General features: G+C 45.1%; 1 protein-coding gene across 1 annotated transcript in view; it reads right to left on the bottom strand.

The window, feature by feature from the left end:
• The window catches only part of LOC138674481 (solute carrier family 23 member 1-like), a 994,669-nt gene that overhangs the window by 916,704 nt on the left and 51,264 nt on the right, over positions 1-26,701 (bottom strand). The window contains exon 3 of the mRNA XM_069762318.1: positions 20,508-20,657. Within this exon, the coding sequence (XP_069618419.1) occupies positions 20,508-20,657 (150 nt within the window). The remainder of the gene's footprint in view (positions 1-20,507; positions 20,658-26,701) is intronic.

Below are 26,701 nucleotides of genomic sequence, written 5' to 3'. Positions count from 1 at the left end.
CGGTCACAGTAATAGACGCTGCTTGTGTACTAGTGTTGTTAACAAGTCGGGCGAAAGATTACAATCATCCTCCTTACGCGAGCATTCAAACACAAGGGAGGGAATGTTTAAAGAGCGACTTTCACTCACAACACACACACGTAAACAAGAGTATACTAGCGCATGGCCATGCGGCCATGCAAACCTTTTATAGCTGCAGCTAGTTCAGGACCTTCCTAGGGGACCAATGAGAACTGCTACAGTAAATGAGCTACTTCAGGACCTTCCTTGAGGACCAATAGGAGATGCTGCAGTACCTGAGCATGTGACCCCAGACCTCCACTGAGAGGTCTTCCTTTGGGCATGCTCAGAAGGGAAAAAGCAGGACTGCTCGACGTTGAGCAGTACAGGCTACAATGGCAGAGCCTGGAAAGGCAGCAGTAACCCTTTGCACAGAATCAGACTGAGTGAGACATTGGGACTGATGTCTCCGCTGAGCAGGCTCCACTGCGGCTGATGCAGAATGAGAGACTGCAGCAGACATGGTTTGAAATTCCCCCGTGCAGCGGCAGGAACTCGACTCCTAATGGTGTTCGTGTGTGTAATACTTGCAGCACACATGTGGCATGCGTGTGCCGCATCAGTAGCACATGGACGGGCGAAAAGGAATAAGGGTTACAGTCAGCGCTGTTCCCCAGCGGCGGGTGCTGAACACGGCTCCCATCATCCTCCCCTGCTCTGCCGGCGATCGGCGCGAGCAGGGTAGAATGATGAGAGTTACATTTAAGTAATAAAAAAGACAGCAGGTGGTGGCTGATGTGACTATTACTCCCATCAGCCTACCCCTGCTGCTGCTAATAACAGTGACAGCAGGAACGCGGCAGATGAGAGTATTCATCTGCCGCTCCTTTGGTGTAAATAAATACGGTAATTAAAAGAAAAATGGCATGGGTGTTAGGAGTCGAGTTTCCTCTGCTGCACAGGGGGAATCTCGATCCGTCTCCGCTGCGGTCTCCCATTCTCCTCCAGCCGCAGTGGAGTCTGCTCAGCAGGGACGTCGATCCCAGCGTCTCGCTCAGTCTGACTCTGTGCGAAGAGTTACTGCTGCTTTTCCTGCTTCTGCCATTGAAGCCAGTGCTGGGCAGCGGCGAGTGGACGTTTCTGGATCTAAATCCTTATTTGCACACACTGAGCATGCCCAGGGCAAGATCTCCTGTTGGAGATCGAGGGTCGCATGCTCAAGTACTGCAGCACATCCCATTGGTCCTTTTGGCAGGTCCTGAAAGGGCAAAACTTCTGTAGCTGTTTCCTGTGCTGCAGCTATATGAACTGCGCATGACCGCACGGCCATGCGCTAGTATTGTCTTGTTAATATGTGTGTGTGTTGTGAGTGAAAGTCGCTCTTTAAATAAATAAATATGTTTGCTATCTAGCGCCCGACTTGTCCAACAGCACGTAACACACATTACAGCTACCAGTTGCTGTGTCCGCCTGTACGGCGCCGTGCGCTTGCTCTGCGCTTTCCTGACCCAAGCCTGGGTGGTTGGTGGCGTCCGTCTGTGTAGCACCGCACGTACTCTTGTGCCTTTATATTATTATTTAGTTTCCTTACACACCCAGTTGCGGTGTTGTGCCAGCAAGTGTCTAATCGGACTTCAATCCTAGTTGGGGTTGAGTTCGCTGACTTATTGCTTGCGCTCTATGTGCGGTACCGCGGTCCTGTGACGCAACAGGATCGCTTCCTTCACGCAGGGTGCAGTTAACCCGTGCGTATATACTTGTAGTACCGCCATATAGTCTGTCTTACTAGCAGCAGGGTTTTTACCTGCACGGTGGACCTCGGACTGCGAACGCACCTTGTTCCATTTCATCTTGTACTTGGTGCGTTCCGCCAGTCCTAACATAGTACTAGCGCCAAGGTCTGGCTAGTAAATGGTGGACGATCAGCGTTTACAGCGGTACATCCAGCAGCTGGAGGGAAGGTTGGCGGCTCTAGAGCGTTCAACCTCAGCTGTGGATGTCACTGCTGTCGCTGTTCAGGCTGCTAGCGTGGCTGCAGCTACCTTGTCCACTGCCACCCCTGTTCCGACTCTATCTCGCCTCCCGCTACCAGAGAAATTTTCTGGTGACAGTAAGTCTTGTAGGGGTTTCATGAGTCAGTGCTCTATACATCTCGAGCTTCTGGCCTCTCGTTTCCCTACAGAGCGGGCAAAGGTGGGGTTTATCGTGTCTCTCCTGTCGGACAGGGCGTTGCAGTGGGCTACGCCGCTGTGGGAGCGTGGCGATCATGTGGTGCAGTGTGCTCCGTTATTCCTGAGCACTCTGAAACAGGTCTTTTTAGGACCTCGTGTCACCCATGATACGGCGCTCCAACTGTTGGCATTGACTCAGGGCTCGTCCTTGGTCAGCCATTTTGCCATACACTTCCGCACCCTAGCATCTGAGCTGGAGTGGTCGGATAAAGCCCTTATTCCTATATTTTGGAGGGGGCTGGCTGACCACGTTAAGGACGCTCTGGCCACTAGGGAGATTCCCGCCACACTGGAGGAATTAATAACAGTATCCACTCGTATTGACCTCCGTTTTCACGAGCGGAGGTTAGAGCGAGCCCAGTGTAGGCAGAGGTTTCGGCTGGCTCCCACCTTCGCCAAACCTTTGGAATCTCCAGTCCAGGCCCCTGAGTCCCATGAGCCTATGGTAGTGTCACGAGCGGGATCTAAGTCCCGGACCGCTCGTGCACTCCAGGTTTGTCATGTGTGCCAGCAGTCAGGACATCTTGCCACCAGATGTTCCCAGCGGACGAGGAAACGTCAGCGTCTAGTGGTAGTAGGTGGAGGTACACTAGACACGGCGACGTTTGCCTCCAAATTGTCCTTTAAGGGGACAATAACATTAGGCTCATCCTCCCACTCGGTAGAGCTCTGCGTGGATTCTGGGGTGGAGGGCAATTTTATGTCTTCTGCCTTCGCCCAACGTCATGCAATACCCCTGGTTATGCTACCTCAACCAGTAACGGTACGAGTGGTGAATGGGTCGACACTGCCCTCACAGATAACACATCAGACCATCCCTTTTACTCTGTCCATGTCGCCATCCCATCAGGAGATTATATCTCTGCTCATCATTCCTGAGGGAATTGATGAGGTCCTGTTGGGGATACCTTGGCTACGGTACCACTCTCCTCACATCGAGTGGTCCTCAGGCAGAATTCTGGGATGGGGTGAATCTTGTGGGGGTAGGTGTCACCGAGAGTGCGTTCAGGTTGCTACTACAGAGGTACCCGCAGATCTATCCTCTCTCCCCAAGCAATATTGGTCTTATGCAGACGTGTTCTCCAAAAAGGCGGCGGAGACCCTTCCGCCCCATCGCCCCTATGACTGTCCTATTGATCTCTTGCCTGGTGCTGAGCCTCCCCGGGGTCGAGTCTATCCATTATCTCTCCCGGAGACGGAGGCAATGTCTCAGTACATTCAAGAGAATCTGGCAAGAGGGTTCATCAGGAAGTCGGTGTCACCTGCTGGGGCAGGGTTCTTTTTCGTGCAGAAGAAGAATGGGGAACTACGTCCATGCATAGACTACAGGGGTCTTAACGCTATCACCGTTAAGAACAAGTATCCTTTGCCCTTGATATCTGAGCTTTTCGATAGGCTTCGGGGAGCAAGGGTGTTTACTAAACTAGATCTGCGGGGTACTTACAACCTGATTCGCATCCGTGAGGGGGACGAATGGAAAACGGCGTTTAACATCAGAGATGGGCACTATGAGTATCTGGTAATGCCCTTTGGGCTCTGTAATGCCCCAGCCGTTTTCCAAGACTTTGTCAACGACATCTTCCGGGATATGCTTTCCACCTCAGTTGTAGTCTATCTGGATGATATTCTCATATTTTCTCCAGATATTGACTCCCACTGGAGAGATGTTGGCAGAGTCTTCGACCTCCTACGGGCAAACTCTCTTTATGCAAAGTTGGAGAAGTGTAAGTTTGAGCAGGAGTTTTTACCTTTCCTGGGCTATATCATCTCCGCCCAGGGATTGGCTATGGATCCTGCCAAACTACAGGCTGTGATGGACTGGCAAGAGCCCCATTCTCTTAAAGCGGTGCAGCGCTTTATGGGGTTCATAAACTATTACCGCCAGTTCATTCCCCACTTCTCAACTCTGGTAGCTCCCTTGGTAGCCCTCACCAAGAAGGGAGCGAATCCCAAATTGTGGTCGGAAGAGGTCTCCAAGGCCTTCACTTCTATTAAGTCCCACTTTGCTAGTGCTCCCATCTTACATCGTCCCGATGTGGATAAGCCATTCATATTGGAGGTGGATGCCTCGTCCGTTGGTGCTGGAGCAGTCCTCTATCAAAAGGATGCTCAAGGTCGGAAGCATCCATGCTTCTTCTTCTCTAAGACCTTCACGCCAGCGGAGAGAAACTACTCCATCGGGGACAGGGAGTTGCTAGCAATGAAGTTGGCCATTTCGGAGTGGAGACACCTTCTGGAAGGTGCGCGGTTTCCCTTCCAAGTTTACACGGACCACAAAAATTTGGTCTATTTGCAGACAGCCCAGCGGCTAAATTCTCGCCAGGCCAGATGGTCCCTGTTCTTCTCCCGGTTCCACTTTTCCCTTCATTCTCTCGCCGGGGAGAAGAATATCCGTGCTGACGCTCTCTTTCGCTCCCTTATGTCAACTGAGGAGGAGGAAGAGGAGCCTCGGCTTATTGTCCCTTCCGAGAGCCTGAGAACCATAGCGCCGGTTTCGCTAGAGTCTGTGCCTCCGGGCAAGACTTTTGTGCCCATTAATTTGCGACCGGAGGTTCTCTCTTGGGCTCATTCGTCCAGGGTGGGTGGACACTTTGGGACAAAGAGGACATCTGAGCTACTGGCGAGGACGTACTGGTGGCCGCATATGGTCCAAGATGTCAGAGATTACGTTCTGGCATGTGTCTCATGTGCCAAAAATAAGTCTCCTCGACAATGGCCATCTGGGTTACTCTATCCCTTGCCGGTGGCAGACAGGCCCTGGGAGATGGTCGGGATGGACTTTGTAGTGAGTTTGCCCAAGTCTCGCGGCTGTACCGTCATTTGGGTTATTACCGATCATTTCTCGAAAATGGTGCATTTGGTGCCGCTCCCACGGTTACCTTCTGCACGGGCCTTGGCAGCGTTGTTCATAAGACACATCTTCTGCCTACACGGCATGCCAGACAAAATTGTCAGTGACCGGGGTCCCCAGTTTGCGTCTCGGTTCTGGAGAGAGCTTTGTCGTCTTCTCAGCATTGAGTTAAATCTCTCTTCCGCATATCATCCTGAGACGAATGGGTTGGTAGAGAGGGCCAACCAGACCTTGATCACATACCTGCGACATTTTGTTTCAGCCAGGCAGGATGACTGGGCATCCTTGCTATCATGGGCAGAGTTTGCACTGAACAACGCCGTAGCCGACTCCACTGGACAAACCCCATTCCTCCTCAACTATGGTCAGCATCCACGGGTACCTGTGCCTATGCCCGTGTCTTCCGCAGACTCCAGGGTGGCAGACTGGGCTGTGGAGGCACGGGATATTTGGGACCGCACTCAGGATGCCATTCGGGCCTCTAAGGAAAGAATGAGGTCCTCCGCCGATGCTCATTGACGCCCCGCTCCGACCTTTGCTCCTGGCGACTTGGTGTGGCTCTCCGCCCGTAACATCAGGCTGCAAGTTGAGTCCACTAAATTTGCTCCTCGCTACTTGGGCCCATTCAAGGTCCTCGAGCAGGTTAATCCTGTGGTCTATCGTTTGGCCCTTCCGCCACGCCTGGGTATCACCGACACCTTTCATGTGTCCCTCTTGAAACCCGTGTATATGTCCCGGTTCTCCGAGTCATCTGCCGGGACATCGGGTTCGTCTACGGACGATTATGAGGTGAACGCTATTTTGGGGTGCAAGGTGGTATGTGGCAAAAAATTTTATTTGGTAGACTGGAAGGGTTATGGCCACGAGGACAGGTCCTGGTAGCCTGTTGAGCACATTCGGCCCCGCAGCTCATTGCTGCCTTCAAACGTAGCGAGGCCCAAGGAGGGGGGGGCCCTAGGAGGGGGGGTAATGTTAGGAGTCGAGTTTCCTCTGCTGCACAGGGGGAATCTCGATCCGTCTCCGCTGCGGTCTCCCATTCTCCTCCAGCCGCAGTGGAGTCTGCTCAGCAGGGACGTCGATCCCAGCGTCTCGCTCAGTTTGACTCTGTGCAAAGAGTTACTGCTGCTTTTCCTGCTTCTGCCATTGAAGCCAGTGCTGGGCAGCGGCGAGTGGACGTTTCTGGATCTAAGTCCTTATTTGCACACACTGAGCATGCCCAGGGCAAGGTCTCCTGTTGGAGATCGAGGGTCACATGCTCAGGTACTGCAGCACATCCCATTGGTCCTTTTGGCAGGTCCTGAAAGGGCAAAACTTCTGTAGCTGTTTCCTGTGCTGCAGCTATATAAACTGCGCATGACCGCACGGCCATGCGCTAGTATTGTCTTGTTAATATGTGTGTGTGTTGTGAGTGAAAGTCGCTCTTTAAATACCCTCCCTATTGAATGTCTGTTCGCGGAAGGTGTATGTTTGCTATCTAGCACCCGACTTGTCCAACAGCACGTAACACACATTACAGCTACCAGTTGCTCTGTCCGCCTGTACGGCGCCGTGCGCTTGCTCTGCGCTTTCCTGACCCAAGCCTGGGTGGTTGGTGGCGTCCGTCTGTGCGGCACCGCACGCACTCTTGTGCCTTTATATTATTATTTAGTTTCCTTACACACCCAGTTGCGGTGTTGTGCCAGCAAGTGTCTAATCGGACTTCAATCCTAGTTGGGGTTGAGTTCGCTGACTTATTGCTCGCGCTCTATGTGCGGTACCGTGGTCCTGTGAAGCAACAGGATCGCTTCCTTCACGCAGGGTGCAGTTAACCCGTGCGTATATACTTGTAGTACCGCCATATAGTCCGTCTTACTAGCAGCAGGGTTTTTACCTGCACGGTGGACCTCGGACTGCGAACGCACCTAGTTCCATTTCATCTTGTACTTGGTGCGTTCCGCCAGTCCTAACCATGGGTTCCCCCCTATTTTTGATAACCAGCCAGACAAAACTCACAGCTTGGTACTGCAACACTCAGCTGTCAGCTTCAATGTTGGATATTAAGAATAGAGGGGTCCCCCCACCATATTTTTTAATTATTCATTATCATTAATTATTTAAATAAATAATTTAAAAAACGGCTTGGGGTCCCCCCCATTTTTGATAACCAGCCTTACTAAAACTCCCAGCTGGGGGGCTGGTATTCTTAGGCTGGTAAGGTGCCATGGATATTGACCCCCCAGCCTAAAAATAGCAGCCCGCAGCTCCCCAGAAAAGGCACATCTATAAGATGTGCCAATTCTGGCGCTTTTACCTGCTCTTCCCACTTGCCCTGTTGCTGTGGCAAGTGGAGTTCATATATGTGGGTTGATGTCAACGGTGACATCAAGCCCACGGCTTAGTAATGGAGAAGTGCCTATAAGACACCTATCCATTGCTAGTCCTATAGTTGTATGGTAAATAAAGACACAGCCAAAATAAAGTCTTTTATTTGAGAAAAATGACACGGACTCACTTTCAGTCAACTATCTGTGTTACAACCTTACAATTCTCCACCATTAGTATAGTATGAAACTGTTTGTGCTATCTGAGTATGGCTGGAATAAAAAAAAAAAATGGAGGTGTTGCATGAGGTATCAGGTCTCCCAGCTAGGAAGGCTTCCACAGCTCCCTTAACCCCCACGTCCTCATTGAAACTTCAATTCAAAGTTGTAAATGTTGGCTTAGACCCTGTCTCATGCATGGCCCATGCCTGACTGCTGTGCCATTATAACATTTCCACTGTGGGTCAATTGATGACACTTTTCATTGTGTCTGCCCCTAATTTGAGCTTTTTGGGCAGCTTTTTGTTCCCCATGAAGGTGTTTTCTATTAGTTTGATTTTGCCTCCTATTGAATTCAATGAGTTCGAACACATTCAACAAACTGTCCGATGAACTGTTCGGTGAGTATCGGTCCGTTTGCCGAATCCGAACAAAACCTAGGAAGGTTCGCTCATCTCTGATTGTGGATTATAAATATCGTGATAGTGAATGTATAACTGGTGGTGAAAGGTTTAACTTGATGGACCTGTTTCAGTTTTTCAACTTTTGTAACTACTTAATATTTTACTTAGTTCTGCAGCTTCTATTCCTTGATGTTGCCAATTTAACATATGATACAAGTGGTGAATAATTCTCTTTAAGAATACTAATGTCATTAAAATTACATATTTTGTTCAGTGTGACATATGATGACTAAATGTCTCTTTGTATCACATGGTCATTTCAATGCCTATTCTCATCTTGATTACTCATACAGTATTACATACAAGGATGTTCACGCGAAACTAAGTTTGAGATGTGTGTATAATGCTGTAAGCAAGGCATTACTGCCATCTGGATTTAAATAGTAATTTGGAATTTAGTAGCTTAACAAAATGTGAATATTCACTTGCTCCTTGCTTAAATCATAATCCTACATCTGTTTTCATTTCCAATCACTTTGAAAACTTTCTTTAAAGTGGTCGTCCAGGTATAGGATAATGATGACCTATGTCGTAGAGAAAATTTAGAATCCATAAAGACATCTCCGGAAAGGGGACAGATCACCCTCGCATTGAACAAATGGTATTAATTATAACTGGGGATAGTTACATAGTTAAATAAGTTGAAAAAAAATCTAGGTCCACCAAGTTTAACCTTTCTCCACCAATTGTACATTTCAGCACTAATTTAACTATACAATAACACTAGGAACGTCAACGTCACTCTGTCCGTCCCTTTTATAGACTGTGCAAGTGCAAACGCCTGCGCAGTCTGGACCCCACAGAGCAACGCAGCCCAGGAGATCGTGGTATGCGTAAGCACTGAACGCATACCGCGATCTCCGACGGAGAAGCAGGGACGTGCCAGGAGGGTGAATGTGTCCCCGACACTTGCTATATTCACCTGTCCCTGTTCCACCACTGTGCGCCGCTCTGTCTTCTGTGTCCTCTGAGTGTGACGTTCAGGTCAGAGGGCGCGATGACATGGTTAGTGTGCGCCCTCTGACTGAACAGTCACAGCCAGAGGACCCAGAAGATAGAGCGGCACACAGCGGTGGAAAGGGGACAGTTGAATATAGCAAGTGCCAGGGGCCTAAGTCAGCAGGGACTCTGGCACCTGACCCCCATTGCATGCCGGTGTCCCCGCTTGCTCAGGCCCCCAGCGCTCGGCGACGAGCGACGATAGGTGAGTATGTCATTTTTTTTTAATCGCAGCAGCATACGGTTATATTATACTATGGAGCATCTTATGGGGGCCATCAACCTTTATGGAGCAGCATACGGGGCATATTATGCTATTGAACATCTTGTGGGGGCCAACAACTTTATGGAGCAGCATATGGGGCATATTATACTATGGAGCATCTTATGGGGGCCATCAACCTTTATAGAGTAGCATACGGTGCATATGAATGGGAGCAGCACATGACAGAATAGGGTGCAGAATGGGAGCAGCACATGGCAGGATGAGGGAGCAGCACATTACAGAATGGGGGCACAGGATGGGAGCAGCACATTACAGAAAAGGGCGTAGGATGGAAGCAGCTCATTACAGAATGGGGCACAGGATGGGAGCAGCACATTACAGAATGGGGCGCAGGATGGGTGCAGCACATGACAGGATGGGGGCGCAGGAGGGGAGCAGCACATTACAGAATGGGGGCGCAGAATGTGAGCAGCACATTACAGAATGAGGCGCAGGATGGGAGCAGCACATTACAGAATGAGGCGCAGGATGGGAGCAGCACATTACAGAGTGGGGGCGCAGGATGGGAACATCACATTACACAATGGGGGTGCAGGAAGGGGGGGAGCAGATGACAGGATGGGGGTGCCGGATGGGAGCAGCAAATTACAAAATGGAGGTGCAGAATGGGAGAAGCACATTACAGAATGGGGGCGCAGGATGGGAGAAGCACATTACAGAATGAGGGCGCAGGATGGGAGCAGCACATTACAGAATGGGGGTGCAGGATGTGAGCACCACAAGACAGGATTGGGGTGCAGGATGGGAGCACATGACAGGACATACATAGTAACATAGTAACATAGTTAGTAAGGCCGAAAAAAGACATTTGTCCATCCAGTTCAGCCTATATTCCATTATAATAAATACCCAGATCTACGTCCTTCTACAGAACCTAATAATTGTATGATACAATATTGTTCTGCTGCAGGAAGACATCCAGGCCTCTCTTGAACCCCTCGACTGAGTTCGCCATCACCACCTCCTCAGGCAAGCAATTCCAGATTCTCACTGCCCTAACAGTAAAGAATCCTCTTCTATGTTGGTGGAAAAACCTTCTCTCCTCCAGACGCAAAGAATGCCCCCTTGTGCCCGTCACCTTCCTTGGTATAAACAGATCCTCAGCGAGATATTTGTATTGTCCCCTTATATACTTATACATGGTTATTAGATCGCCCCTCAGTCGTCTTTTTTCTAGACTAAATAATCCTAATTTCGCTAATCTATCTGGGTATTGTAGTTCTCCCATCCCCTTTATTAATTTTGTTGCCCTCCTTTGTACTCTCTCTAGTTCCATTATATCCTTCCTGAGCACCGGTGCCCAAAACTGGACACAGTACTCCATGTGCGGTCTAACTAGGGATTTGTACAGAGGCAGTATAATGCTCTCATCATGTGTATCCAGACCTCTTTTAATGCACCCCATGATCCTGTTTGCCTTGGCAGCTGCTGCCTGGCACTGGCTGCTCCAGGTAAGTTTATCATTAACTAGGATCCCCAAGTCCTTCTCCCTGTCAGATTTACCCAGTGGTTTCCCATTCAGTGTGTAATGGTGATATTGATTCCCTCTTCCCATGTGTAGAACCTTACATTTATCATTGTTAAACCTCATCTGCCACCTTTCAGCCCAAGTTTCCAACTTATCCAGATCCATCTGTAGCAGAATACTATCTTCTCTTGTATTAACTGCTTTACATAGTTTTGTATCATCTGCAAATATCGATATTTTACTGTGTAAACCTTCTACCAGATCATTAATGAATATGTTGAAGAGAACAGGTCCCAATACTGACCCCTGCGGTACCCCACTGGTCACAGCGACCCAGTTAGAGACTATACCATTTATAACCACCCTCTGCTTTCTATCACTAAGCCAGTTACTAACCCATTTACACACATTTTCCCCCAGACCAAGCATTCTCATTTTGTGTACCAACCTCTTGTGCGGCACGGTATCAAACGCTTTGGAAAAATCGAGATATACCACGTCCAATGACTCACCGTGGTCCAGCCTATAGCTTACCTCTTCATAAAAACTGATTAGATTGGTTTGACAGGAGCGATTTCTCATAAACCCATGCTGATATGGAGTTAAACAGTTATTCTCATTGAGATAATCCAGAATAACATCCCTCAGAAACCCTTCAAATATTTTACCAACAATAGAGGTTAGACTTACTGGCCTATAATTTCCAGGTTCACTTTTAGAGCCCTTTTTGAATATTGGCACCACATTTGCTATGCGCCAGTCCTGCGGAACAGACCCTGTCGCTATAGAGTCACTAAAAATAAGAAATAATGGTTTATCTATTACATTACTTAGTTCTCTTAGTACTCGTGGGTGTATGCCATCCGGACCCGGAGATTTATCTATTTTAATCTTATTTAGCCGGTTTCGCACCTCTTCTTGGGTTAGATTGGTGACCCTTAATATAGGGTTTTCATTGTTTCTTGGGATTTCACCTAGCATTTCATTTTCCACCGTGAATACCGTGGAGAAGAAGGTGTTTAATATGTTAGCTTTTTCCTCGTCATCTACAACCATTCTTTCCTCACTATTTTTTAAGGGGCCTACATTTTCAGTTTTTATTCTTTTACTATTGATATAGTTGAAGAACAGTTTGGGATTAGTTTTACTCTCCTTAGCAATGTGCTTCTCTGTTTCCTTTTTGGCAGCTTTAATTAGTTTTTTAGATAAAGTATTTTTCTCCCTATAGTTTTTTAGAGCTTCAATGGTGCCATCCTGCTTTAGTAGTGCAAATGCTTTCTTTTTACTGTTAATTGCCTGTCTTACTTCTTTGTTTAGCCACATTGGGTTTTTCCTATTTCTAGTCCTTTTATTCCCACAAGGTATAAACCGCTTACACTGCCTATTTAGGATGTTCTTAAACATTTCCCATTTATTATCTGTATTCTCATTTCTGAGGATATTGTCCCAGTCTACCAGATTAAGGGCATCTCTAAGCTGTTCAAACTTTGCCTTCCTAAAGTTCAATGTTTTTGTGACTCCCTGACAAGTTCCCCTAGTGAAAGACAGGTGAAACTGCACAATATTGTGGTCGCTATTTCCTAAATGCCCAACCACCTGCAGATTTGTTATTCTGTCAGGTCTATTAGATAGTATTAGGTCTAAAAGTGCTGCTCCTCTGGTTGGATTCTGCACCAATTGTGAAAGATAATTTTTCTTGGTTATTAGCAGAAACCTGTTGCCTTTATGGGTTTCACAGGTTTCTGTTTCCCAGTTAATATCCGGGTAGTTAAAGTCCCCCATAACCAGGACCTCATTATGGGTTGCAGCTTCATCTATCTGCTTTAGAAGTAGACTTTCCATGCTTTCTGTTATATTTGGGGGTTTGTAACAGACCCCAATGAGAATTTTGTTACCATTTTTCCCTCCATGAATTTCAACCCATATGGACTCGACATCCTCATTCCCTTCGCTAATATCCTCCCTTAAAGTGGACTTTAGACAAGACTTTACATAGAGACAAACCCCTCGGGTCACAGGATGGGTGCAGCACATGACAGGATGGATCACAGGATGAGAGCAGCACATTATAGAATGGGGCACAGGATGGGTGCAGCACATGACAGCATGGGGGTGCAGAATGAGAGCAGCACATGACAGGATGGAAGCGCACGATGTGTGCAGCACATTACAGAATGAGGGCGCAGGATGGGAGCAGCATATTACAGAATGGGGGTGCAGGATGTGAGCACCACAAGACAGGATTGGGGTGCAGGATGGGAGCACATGACAGGACGGGTCACAGGATGGGAGCAGCACATGACAGAATGGGGGGCGCAGGATGGGTGCAGCACATGACAGGATGGGGCGCAGGATGAGAGCAGCACATTACAGAATGGGGCACAGGATGGGAGCAGCACATGACAGAATAGGGGTGCAGGATGGGAGCAGCACATTACAGAATGGGAGCGCAGGATGGGAGCAGCACATGACAGGATGGAAGCGCAGGATGGGAGCACCACATGACAGGATTGGGGTGCAGGACGTGAGCACCACATGACAGGATTGGGGTGCAGGATGGGAGCACATCACAGGATGAGGGCTCAGGAAGAGAGTAGCACAGGACAAGATGAAGGTGCACAAAGCAGGATGAGGATGCAGGATGGGGGCTGCACATGACAGGATGGGGGCGCAAGATGGTAGCAGCACATACCAGCATATACCAATATAAATGCTCGCCATCTGGGCGTAGAACGGGTTCAATAGCTAGTTTAACTATAACCAGCAATGTTATGTGTATGAAGGAAATCATCCAGCCCTTTTATAAAAGCTGTTATAGTGTCTGCCATTACTGCCTCTTGTGGTAGGGCATGCCACAGTCAAACTGCTCTAACTGTAAAAAATGCTTTCCTATTTGGCTGCCAGAATCACCTGTCTTCTACCCGTAATGAGTGCCACTTAGTCCTCAGCACGGTCTTTGGAATGAAAAAGTCATTTGTCAGTGTTTTGTACTGGCCACAAATATATTTATACACTCCCTGACATAAGTTATTTCGCTTATCCATGTTATGTAAATAAAAGCTTATAACCTGACATTAAATTCATCCATTGGTTGTATAAATTATTCTTTTGAAAGCTGAAACCCTCCGAAATGTGGTTTAGGTTAAGAAAATAAATTGGCATCAATGCAATATTGATCAGTTAATAGACACAGAATGGTCAGATTTTGGCAAGACAAAAGTTTTGTCACCCACAGAAAGTAATGTAAATGAGATCTCCTCTGAGGAGTCTTTTTTCTAAGCTAAATAAGCCCAACTTTTGTAACCTCTCATCATATGAGAGGCCTTCCATCTCTTGTAATAATCTAGTTAATGCAAGAGAGCTTGGCTGAGTAGATTACACAAGAAGGAAAACACACAGCAAGTCAGCAGGATCTAGGAGCAACATGGCAGATGTGACAACCTACATGGTGAGCTGCAGCATGTGCTACATGTTCACAGATCGACCAGAAGAAGAATTAAATTTCACCTGTCAGAAGTGTAGACTAGTGGCCCTTTTAGAAGAAAAGGTGCGGGGTCTGGAAGAAAGAATAGCAACTTTGAAACTCATCAAAGAGAATGAAGACTTTCTAGACAGAACAGAAGCATCTCTACTGGTCACAGAAGGTGAAAAAAGTGTCAGAGAACCTCCAAAAGCAGATGAGTGGAAGCATGTGACCAAAAGAAGCAAGAAGACCATGGAGAAATCACCAACCACACAACTGAAGAACCGATATCAAATCTTTGTAGAGGATGAAGATGGCACACCTAAGGATGAAGCAATACCAGCAAGCAAAAAAGAAAAGGGCACACAGCAACAAGTGACAGCAAAAAGTACAGTCAAGAAGCAACGAAGAGTGGTGGTGGTGGGAGACTCACTACTGAGAGGCACAGAAGCAGCCATCTGCAGACCGGACATAACTGCAAGAGAAGTATGCTGCCTTCCAGGTGCGATGATCAAGGATGTGACCGATAGGATACCAAAGCTCTTCAACTCCAAGGACGTCCACCCATTTCTTCTGATACATGTTGGCACCAATGACACGGCAAGGAAGGACCTACCGACAATCTGCAAAGACTTTGAAGAGTTGGGGAAGAAAGTTAAGGAACTGGATGCACAGGTAGTTTTTTCTTCTATCCTTCCAGTAGACGGGCATGGCACCAGGAGATGGAACAGGATCCTTGATGCAAACAACTGGCTAAGACGATGGTGCAGACAGCAAGGATTCGGATTCCTGGACCACGGTGTGAATTACTTGTACGATGGACTCCTCGCCAGAGACGGACTACACCTCAACAAACCTGGGAAACACACATTCGCCAGAAGACTCGCTACACTCATCAGGAGGGCGTTAAACTAGAAGAAGAGGGGACGGGAAGAAAAACATTAGACTTGAACAAAGAAGATCCAGGAAAACATACTCAGAAGGGAGGTAAGAACATTTCTAAAACAATCCACAGCGAGGAGATTGGAACAAAACAAAATCCTTTAAACTGCATGCTCGCAAACGCCAGAAGCCTGACAAACAAGATGGAAGAACTAGAAGCAGAAATATCTACAGGTAACTTTGACATAGTGGGAATAACCGAGACATGGTTAGATGAAAGCTATGACTGGGCAGTTAACTTACAGGGTTACAGTCTGTTTAGAAAGGATCGTAAAAATCGGAGAGGAGGAGAGGTTTGTCTCTATGTAAAGTCTTGTCTAAAGTCCACTTTAAGGGAGGATATTAGCGAAGGAAATGAGGATGTCGAGTCCATATGGGTCGAAATTCATGGAGGGAAAAATGGTAACAAAATTCTCATTGGGGTCTGTTACAAACCCCCAAATATAACAGAAACCATGGAAAGTCTACTTCTAAAGCAGATAGATGAAGCTGCAACCCATAATGAGGTCCTGGTTATGGGGGACTTTAACTACCCGGATATTAACTGGGAAACAGAAACCTGTGAAACCCATAAAGGCAACAGGTTTCTGCTAATAACCAAGAAAAATTATCTTTCACAATTGGTGCAGAATCCAACCAGAGGAGCAGCACTTTTAGACCTAATACTATCTAATAGACCTGACAGAATAACAAATCTGCAGGTGGTCGGGCATCTAGGAAATAGCGACCACAATATTGTACAGTTTCACCTGTCTTTCACTAGGGGGACTTGTCAGGGAGTCACAAAAACACTGAACTTTAGGAAGGCAAAGTTTGACCAGCTTAGAGATGCCCTTAATCTGGTAGACTGGGACAATATCCTCAGAAATAAGAATACAGATAATAAATGGGAAATGTTTAAGAACATCCTAAATAGGCAGTGTAAGCGGTTTATACCTTGTGGGAATAAAAGGACTAGAAATAGGAAAAACCCAATGTGGCTAAACAAAGAAGTAAGACAGGCAATTAACAGTAAAAAGAAAGCATTTGCACTACTAAAGCAGGATGGCACCATTGAAGCTCTAAAAAACTATAGGGAGAAAAATACTTTATCTAAACAACTAATTAAAGCTGCCAAAAAGGAAACAGAGAAGCACATTGCTAAGGAGAGTAAAACTAATCCCAAACTGTTCTTCAACTATATCAATAGTAAAAGAATAAAAACTGAAAATGTAGGCCCCTTAAAAAATAGTGAGGAAAGAATGGTTGTAGATGACGAGGAAAAAGCTAACATATTAAACACCTTCTTCTCCACGGTATTCACGGTGGAAAGTGAAATGCTAGGTGAAATCCCAAGAAACAATGAAAACCCTATATTAAGGGTCACCAATCTAACCCAAGAAGAGGTGCGAAACCGGCTAAATAAGATCAAAATAGATAAATCTCCGGGTCCGGATGGCATACACCCACGAGTACTAAGAGAACTAAGTAATGTAATAGATAAACCATTATTTCTTATTTTTAGGGACTCTATAGCGACAGGGTCTGTTCCGCAGGATTGGCGCATAGCAAATGTGGTGCCAATATTCAAAAAGGGCTCTAAAAGTGAGCCTGGAAATTATAGGCCAGTAAGTCTAACCTCTATTGTTGGTAAAATATTTGAAGGGTTTCTGAGGGATGTTATTCTGGATTATCTCAATGAGAATAACTGTTTAACTCCATATCAGCATGGGTTTATGAGAAATCGCTCCTGTCAAACCAATCTAATCAGTTTTTATGAAGAGGTAAGCTATAGGCTGGACCACGGTGAGTCATTGGACGTGGTATATCTCGATTTTTCCAAAGCGTTTGATACCGTGCCGCACAAGAGGTTGGTACACAAAATGAGAATGCTTGGTCTGGGGGAAATTGTGTGTAAATGGGTTAGTAACTGGCTTAGTGATAGAAAGCAGAGGGTGGTTATAAATGGTATAGTCTCTAACTGGGTCGCTGTGACCAGTGGGGTACCGCAGGGGTCAGTATTGGGACCTGTTCTCTTCAACATATTCATTAATGATCTGGTAGAAGGTTTACACAGTAAAATATCGATATTTGCAGATGATACAAAACTATGTAAAGCAGTTAATACAAGAGAAGATAGTATTCTGCTACAGATGGATCTGGATAAGTTGGAAACTTGGGCTGAAAGGTGGCAGATGAGGTTTAACAATGATAAATGTAAGGTTATACACATGGGAAGAAGTAATCAATATCACCATTACACACTGAATGGGAAACCACTGGGTAAATCTGACAGGGAGAAGGACTTGGGGATCCTAGTTAATGATAAACTTACCTGGAGCAGCCAGTGCCAGGCAGCAGCTGCCAAGGCAAACAGGATCATGGGGTGCATTAAAAGAGGTCTGGATACACATGATGAGAGCATTATACTGCCTCTGTACAAATCCCTAGTTAGACCGCACATGGAGTACTGTGTCCAGTTTTGGGCACCGGTGCTCAGGAAGGATATAATGGAACTAGAGAGAGTACAAAGGAGGGCAACAAAATTAATAAAGGGGATGGGAGAACTACAATACCCAGATAGATTAGCGAAATTAGGATTATTTCGTCTAGAAAAAAGACGACTGAGGGGCGATCTAATAACCATGTATAAGTATATAAGGGGACAATACAAATATCTCGCTGAGGATCTGTTTATACCAAGGAAGGTGACGGGCACAAGGGGGCATTCTTTGCGTCTGGAGGAGAGAAGGTTTTTCCACCAACATAGAAGAGGATTCTTTACTGTTAGGGCAGTGAGAATCTGGAATTGCTTGCCTGAGGAGGTGGTGATGGCGAACTCAGTCGAGGGGTTCAAGAGAGGCCTGGATGTCTTCCTGGAGCAGAACAATATTGTATCATACAATTAGGTTCTGTAGAAGGACGTAGATCTGGGGATTTATTATGATGGAATATAGGCTGAACTGGATGGACAAATGTCTTTTTTCGGCCTTACTAACTATGTTAGTTGTCCATCTTTGAACTGATTCTAACTTTTGAATATGCTTTTTAAAACATGAAGCCCAAAACTGGATCCCGTATTTGATGTGGCCTCACCAGTGATTTATAAAGTGGTAATAATACGCCGGGATCCCAGGATTTTATCTCTCTTTTTATACATCCTAAAATCTTTTTTGCCTTTGCAGCTGCTGCTTGATATTTAGTATTGCTGCTCAGCTTACTTATAACCAGAATACCCAAGTCCTTCTCATGATCTGTAGTCCAGAGTATGCTCCCATTTAATGTATATAAATCACAAGGATTACTCAGTACTAGGTGCACTACTTTACATTTATCTACATTAAATCTCATTTGCCAAGTGTTTGCCCATTCAGTCAAAGGCAGAAGACAGGTCCAGGAGGAGGATGACAGAGTAGTGTCGTTTGCTCTTGGTGGTTACTAGGTCGTTGGTCACGTTAGTTAGGGCAGTTTCAGTTGAGTGATGCAGCCAGAAGCCAGATTGTAACCAGTCAAAGTGGGAGTAGGGGGAGAGGTGGGCGGACAGTTCATGATGGACGTGTTGTTCCAGTAGTTTTGAGGCATAAGGGAGAAGTGATATTGGGTGATAACTAGACACAGAGGATGGGTCGAGGGAGGGCTTTTTGAATAATAACACTTATAATGATTACTTATAATACTTATAATGAATGATAATGAACACTTGGAGACAGCCAGCACCTTCCAGTCTCAGATTGGACAGTAAAGTTGTTGATCAACACACTGACAGCTCAACGCACCCTTGTATCAGACTGGATGACTGAGCTGTCAATCAAAGCACCGATGACTTCAGCATGCCTCCTGTACCAGAATGGATGGCTGAGCTGTCAGTGACCGTATTCCAGATTTAAAAAAAAAAAAAGAAACAGGCATAGCTTGCAATTATAATCATGTCTGGGAAACATGAGTAGGTAAGGTTGCTGAGAAATTGAGAGGGTGTGTGGGTTCATTTTTTTAAACTTTTTTTTATTTTTTGTAATACAATAACTAAGATCAGGCCATCAGACTCAGATTAGTGGAGGACCCAAATCCAGCGCCTTCACCAATCAGCTCTGGCAGTGGCCAGATGAAAACAGGGAATGAAGAAAGTATAGCAGTATGCAAATTGCCTCTTCTGAGAAAAAGAGGACTTAAACTCTATAGCGCCACCTGTTGGAAGTAGCGATCCTACAAGTCACAATCAACGCTTTAACGAGTCGTGCAATATGACTTAGGATAAAAGCCAAATCAGTATCTCAATTCGCAGACACGGTGTTTCAGGCTGTTGGCCCTCGTCAGTGCAAAGCATGAAAACTAATTTGGCTAGATTATAGGCTCTGGACTGGGGTCTAAGGGGTATAGTTTCTCCTTATGGAGAGTGACATACCAGCTCTGGCTTGTCAAGTTAAGGAGGCTTATTCACCGTTAATGTTAATAGTTCATGTTAATAGTAGCTGAGCAACAGCATTAATGGCTGTCTTGCTCCGGCTCTGTTCACTGCTTATAGCTGGTTGTCAGGCCGTTGATAACAGCTTATCTAAGGTGGTGATTAGTGTCAGACTCCATGGTTCTGATTTTGATGGCCTACACTAATGATAGTTCATCAATATTTTAAGACTGGAAAACCTCTTAAGTTAATTTTGAAGTCTGAGATAAGCTCTGGAGATAAGTGCCAAAAAAGTTACTGAAGACACATTTTTCAAACTTCGATCTAAAGTACAGGGACTGAAATAGAGAACGCAGCCTAGATTTCCATGATGGCAAGGATATGGCTGAGTTTACATGAATTTATGAATTCTGTTGTGAGTCACCTCTGCAAATTGTGTGGTGGAACACCAAAGATTCAGCACAATTAAGGGTATGTGCACACGTTCAGGTTTTTTTGCGATAAAAACGCTATAAAAACTCATTAAAAATGCATACATTATGCATCCTATCATTTAGAATGCATTCTGCATGTTTTGTGCACATGATGCATTTTTGCAATTAAAAAAGCAACATGTTCATTAATTTTGGGGATTTTCTGTGTTTTTCCCGCTATACTATGCATTTGGAAAAAAAAACGCACAAAAAACGCACCAAAAACGCATCAAAAACGCATGAAAAAACGCAAAAAAAAAAAAATGCAGGCGGATTTCTGGCAGAAATGTCCGGTTTTTGTCAGGAAAATTTCTGCAAGAAATCCTGACGTGTGCACATACCCTGAAACTAGCACTGTGTCATCCACAAAAATACATTTTACATACATATAAACACATCATTTTTTCTTCATAAAAACGTGTACACCAACCTGAAATGCAAGTAGTACACACAAATGCCAAGGAGGTTTGTCATCAATTGCATAAATCAATTCTAGAGATGGTTTCTTATGATCTTCTGTACAAAGCGGATCAGTTATATTCAGATTTCGTCCTTCGACTTCATTATCAAACAATTTCTGCTGAAAACCAAACAAATAATTTAATTAGACAGAATTACTTTTCTTTTCAAAATGCATGCCTAAGTGTTTTACGTGGAAAACCTCATGATGCCATGACTAAGAGCAGATTTCCGCTTGATGCTCTTAAGCAGGGAATTCATTTTTTATGATATGTGCACATTTATTGCAATTTCAATGGAGTGAAAACAAAATATTAACATTTTTGAACTGTTTTCCAGCAAATTATTCTTAAAAAAGGGTCTGAGATTGGGAAAAAAATAAATAAAAGAAAAATAAAGATGTAATCCTCACCCTCAGCAATCATTAGACGTCCTGATCTGGTGCCATCTGGTCCCCACTGATCACTTTCGACGTGTTTCCATCTCAATGCCCACCAAGTTAAAGCGAACCTGACATCTGATACATGCTGCCAAATCCATGGAAATCTTGTACCAGGCACTGGCTGCATGAACACAGTCAGGTATTTTTGACTCTGAAACACCATGGTGTTTCAGAGAAAAATATACTTTGACCCCTTCATGACCTTACGATTTTCATTTTTTTTGCTCTTTCATTTATTCTTCTCTTTCTTCCAAGACCCATGACTTTTTTTATTTTTCCATCCCCATAGCAGTATGAGGGCTGTTTTTTTGCTGTACTTTTAAATCACATCATTGATTTTATCATAATAATGTACCGGAAATTGTGAAAAAAATTCCAAGTGCATTGAAATTGCAAAAAAAGTGCAATTGCACAACTGTTTTTAGGGTATTCTATTTACCATGTTAACTATATGGTAAAACTCACCTGGCAGTATGATTCTCCAGGTTAGTACAAGTACAATGATATCAAACAAGTATAAGTTTTTTTATTTAAGTGGAGAAAACAAAATAAGAAAATAAATTTTCACCTGTGTCACCATTTTACGAGACCCGTAGCGTTTTCATTTTTCGGCATCTGGAGCTGTGTGATGTCTTTTTTTGTGCACGCTGATACAATTTATACCATTTTGGGGTAGATACAATATTTTCTTTGCCTCTTATTGCATTTTGTTGCAGAGACCAAAAAAAGGGTATTCTGGCTTTTTGATTTTTTTTTACGCCGTTTACCGGCCGGATAAATATATTTAACATTTTGATGGATCTGATTTTTTACGCATGCAGTGATTCCAGATATGTGTATTTTTTTTTTTTTTTTTTTCAAAATTGTTTTATTTTTATTGCAGCAAAAGGGGAGGTTTGAACTTTTTGTTTTTTATTTTTTTCATATTACTAAAACTTTGTTTTACTTTTTATTTTATTTATTAGTCTCTTTAGGAAACTTAAAGCTGTGATCGTCTGATCACCTGTGCTATACATAGTAGTGTTTCAGCATTGCTGTGTATAGCATAAATCACTCTTATGAATGCTGGCCATGAGCCTGTGTTCAAAAAGTATCATAATGACAGGCATGAGGATTTTCAGCAGACCCCCTGCTGTTATGACAACCCATCGGTGCCTTGTGATCATGTTACAGCCTACAGGGGTGACGATGGGTGGGATTAATGACTTGCTTGCTGCCAGTGCATGTTAATTCCCACGGTCAGTGGGATTTAACTGGTTAACAGCTGCGGGCGGAGCCCCCTTCCACCTGCGGATGTTAAAAACACATGATGACTGATTAAATCATCATCATTAAATCAGTCATCATGTGCAGGGAAAGATGTGGGCTTGGTGTGCGAGCCCACATCAAAGCAGGGACACGATCTTTGATGTAAATATACTACAAAGGATGGGAAGGGGTTAATAGCTGCAGGTGATTGAGCCCACGCTAAAAACTAGTTGGATAGCTGTCCATCCGCTGTCTCAGATTGACATAGAAAGAAAGAGCAGCTGAGAGGCGCCACTGGACCTGGGGGTGGGGACAGGGTGAAGGGGAGGCAGGGTTGTTGCATTTGTTATTCTGCATCCCCATCATTCTCAAGATTGATGATGGTCTCAGAGAGAAACAAATACATTTATGATTCCTGTACAGCTATTCTTAACTTTTAGTTGTGTGCATGTGAGGCGACATTAGATTTAAAATTTATTGAGAAGCTTGAATAATGTCAGGTAATAGACATTGTGCCCAGAAATTACCCTTTATTGATAAATAGATGAAAAAAAAATTATGCTTCTACAATATTTAGATGTTATGCTACCTTTTATGTTTTTTAAACTACACTATTAACCAAAAATGATCTTCACATTACATATTGTTGACTTCGCTGTGTAGCAATAACATATAAAATAGGCAATTCTATTTCTACTTCTACTGACAGTACTGAGTTCTGTACCTTGCCTTCTATAAATAAATGGGAAATTCAGGTAAACAGTGAAACCAAACATTTACGTGCAGAAAACTAAATTACAGCAAATAATTTAAAGTGTCTGTGGATCTAAACAACTTCAGCATACTATTGTAGTCAGGTGCTTCCATCTACTGCTGATAAAATGTACTGCACATTTGTGTTACCAGGTCTAGCAGGCCAATGTAACTGTAATCCATGTTCTATGTATCATATGTAGTTTTTACTTATTGCAAAAACCCTTTGCAAGAATAAAGATTGCTAGCAAAATGAGTAAAAACATCAGTAAAGGTAATACGTAATTCTGCTGACACCTACATAATTTATTCATATAAATAATACCACTCAAAGAAGTGTTTCCCAAAGGGGACTCTGTCAGTGGCTCCACATGTTGTTTTTGCACTTGTGTACACAGATGCCATTTTGCAACATGGGCAGTATAAAAATATCATACTCATATGCAGTTGCAGCGCCCCAGGGTCCTGGTGGTTACAGTAATGTCATTCTTCCACCAGGGGGAGTGAATATATTTTGACCAGCAAGAAAGTACAAGATTGGGTCAAAGCAGCTGTTGGCACTGGCCAGTGGCCTCGTGACTTTGTAGGCCATGTTGATGGCATTGAGGATGTAGCATTCAAGGTCCATCTTCCGAAAGTAATAATTATTTATTTATCCCTATTGCCTTTATACACTTGCTTTGGCAAAACTGATGTGTATTTGGTCCTGCCAATAAAGCTTCTTTGAATCTTTGAAGTTACGTCTGAAGGCAATAAAGGAGATCACTTTGCCAGGTATCGCAAACCACACAACACACTTCACACTCAAGTCCACCAGGGGGAGCTACACTCCTATTTAGTAAGGCACTCTTAACAATTAGGTAAAACTGGTGGTCTGGATAGGAAGTTAGGCAGAAGCTGACTGGGTTTCACCCAGGCAGCACCAGTCTGGCGGATGCTGGCTGGGCTTCACCCAGTTAGCTGATATCTGAGCTCCACTCAGGTAGTTGGTCCCTGACAGGGGTGGGATCCTGTCAGAGGCTTAGACAGAAGGACACGGAGCTGCGCCTGCTTACCGATGCGGCAGCATCCTAAGAAAGAGATATTGAGGGGAATTGCGTTGCAGAGAGTGAGAAACAAAGTCATAGCAAAAGGAGAGGAAACCAGTAGGAGTTCTGCCCTGTAAAAGGCTGCCTTCTTCTGAGGTGCAGAAGCCGGTAGCCGGAACACCGAGGGAGTCATCGTCTCCAAGGCTGGCTCCAGAGACCGACAGGACAGCTAATTCCATATTAGTTGCCCGACCTTTTACCCAGGAGGCACAGTGGCAACTAGAGTTGAGCGACTTTTACTTTTTTTGGATCGAGTTGGGTTTCGCGAAACCCGACTTTCTCAAAAGTCGGGTAGGGTGAAATCGGCCGATTATTGCGAAAAGTCGTGGATCGACCGAAACCCGAAACCCAATGCAAGTCAATAGGGAATCAAAGTCGGCAGTGAGTGGAGGACAGGAAAAAACACACACAGTGCCCATTTTAATGCCAAGAACATCAATTCTTATTTCTTAAGCTTGTCAATCTTAATTTACTTTATAATAATAGTTAGGCATTGAAAACAGGGGGTCATTTGGCTAAAGTTGTGGTGGGGGTAGGGCTGGCTCAAGATTTTCATGGGCCCAGAAAACCCGGACTACGTCACGGCGGTGGAGCAGAGAGAGGTAAGTATTTAAACATTGCAAGTGCTGTGATCCCGAGCAAGCAGGGGGGGGCCCACTCATTCACATTGGCGCTGGCACAGGGCCCCTCAAATTACGGCAGTGTGTTTGACGGCGGGGGCACCTCCCACCGGCAGAGACACTTTTGCGTACTATGAGGGGCCCTGTGCCAGTGACGCCAACGAGTATGCCCCCCACCTGATGAAGGAACCTGCACTTTCATCTGCACCTTCCTCTTTGTCCCCGTGTAAGGTGGTATAGTATGCGGGAAGGGGAACCTGACTTTCAGCAGGGTCAGATTCTGGCTGTGTAAAGTGCAAGAGGAATGTAGTGGTCTGGGTCAATGTACCAGCAGACGCATGTAGCAGTGGCTGGCCAATAGGCAGGATGAGGAGGAAACACAGATATAGTCCCAAAGAATAAAGTAGGCTAAATGCAGTTAAAAATTGGTAACAGGACTAAACAGGCGGCATAGCTTTGTTCAGTGGCGAAAAACTGTAATGAGTGGCAGACACAGTTAGTAGGCCCAAGTAATAAAGTGGGCCAAATGAAGTTCAAAATTGGTAACAGGAGTAAACAGGCAGCACAGCTTTGTTCAGTGGAGGAGAACAACAAGCAGCGGCACACACCGTTAGTACGCACAACCAAACCAGTAGCCCAAATGCAGTGTAATATCTGATATAGGCTGAAAGCCTGAAGATTGAAGCTCAGCTTTGTACAGTTGAGGAGAACACCAAGCAGCGGCAGACATCGTTAGTACGCCCAACCAAACCAGTAGCCCAAATGCAATGTACTGTAATATGTGATGTAGACCGAAAGCCTGAAGATTGAAGCTCAGCTTTGTAAAGTGGAGGAGAACACCAAGCAGCGGCAGACACCATTAGTATGCCCAACCAAACCAGTAGCCCAAATGTAGTGTAATATCTCATGTAGGCCGAAAGCCTGAAGATTGAAGCTCAGCTTTGTACAGTTGAGAAAAGCAAGCAGCCGCAGACACCATTAGTACGCCTAACCAAACCAGTAGCCCAAATGCAGTGTAATATGTGATGTAGGTCGAAAGCCTGAAGATTGAAGCTCAGCTTTGTAAAGTGGAGAACACCAAGCAGCCGCAGACACCGTTAGTACGCCCAACCAAACCAGTTGCCCAAATGCAGTGTAATATGTGATTTAGGCCTAAAGCCTGAAGATTGAAGGTCAGCTTTGTACAGTTGAGGAGAACACCAAGCAGCGGCAGACACCGTTAGTACGCCCAACCAAACCAGTAGCCCGAATGCAGTGTAATGTGTGATGCAGGCCAAAAGCCTGAAGATTGAAGCTCAGCTTTGTAAAGTGGAGGAGAACACCTATGAGCGGCAGACAACATTAGTACGCCCAACCAAACCAGTAGCCCAAATGCAGTGTAATATCTCATGTAGGCCGAAAGCCTGAAGATTGAAGCTCAGCTTTGTACAGTTGAGAAAAGCAAGCAGCCGCAGACACCATTAGTACGCCCAACCAAACCAGTAGCTCAAATGCAGTGTAATATCTGATATAGGCCGAAAGCCTGAAGATTGAAGCTCAGCTTTGTAAAGTGGAGGAGAACACCAAGCAGCGGCACACACCGTTAGTACGCCCAACCAAACCAGCAGCCCAAATGCAGTGTAATGTGTAATATCTGATATAGGCCGAAAGCCTGAAGATTGAAGCTCCGCTTTGTACAGTTGAGAAAAGCAAGCAGCCGCAGACACCATTAGTATGCCCAACCAAACCAGTTGCCCAAATGCAGTGTAATATCTGATATAGGCCAAAAACATGAAGATTGAAGCTCAGCTTTGTAAAGTGGAGGAGAACACCAAGCAGCGGCAGACACCGTTAGTACGCCCAACGAAACCAGTAGCCCAAATGCAGTGTAATATGTGATATAGGCCGAAAGCCTGAAGATTGAAGCTCAGCTTTGTACAGTTGAGAAAAGCAAGCAGCCGCAGACACCATTAGTATGCCCAACCAAACCAGTAGCCTAAATGCAGTGTAATATGTGATGTAGGCCGAAAGCCTG

This window comes from Ranitomeya imitator, chromosome 4 (assembly GCF_032444005.1).
Source record: "Ranitomeya imitator isolate aRanImi1 chromosome 4, aRanImi1.pri, whole genome shotgun sequence".
NCBI classification, from domain to species: Eukaryota; Metazoa; Chordata; class Amphibia; order Anura; family Dendrobatidae; genus Ranitomeya; species Ranitomeya imitator.
This window is presented reverse-complemented; position numbering and strand designations above follow the sequence as displayed.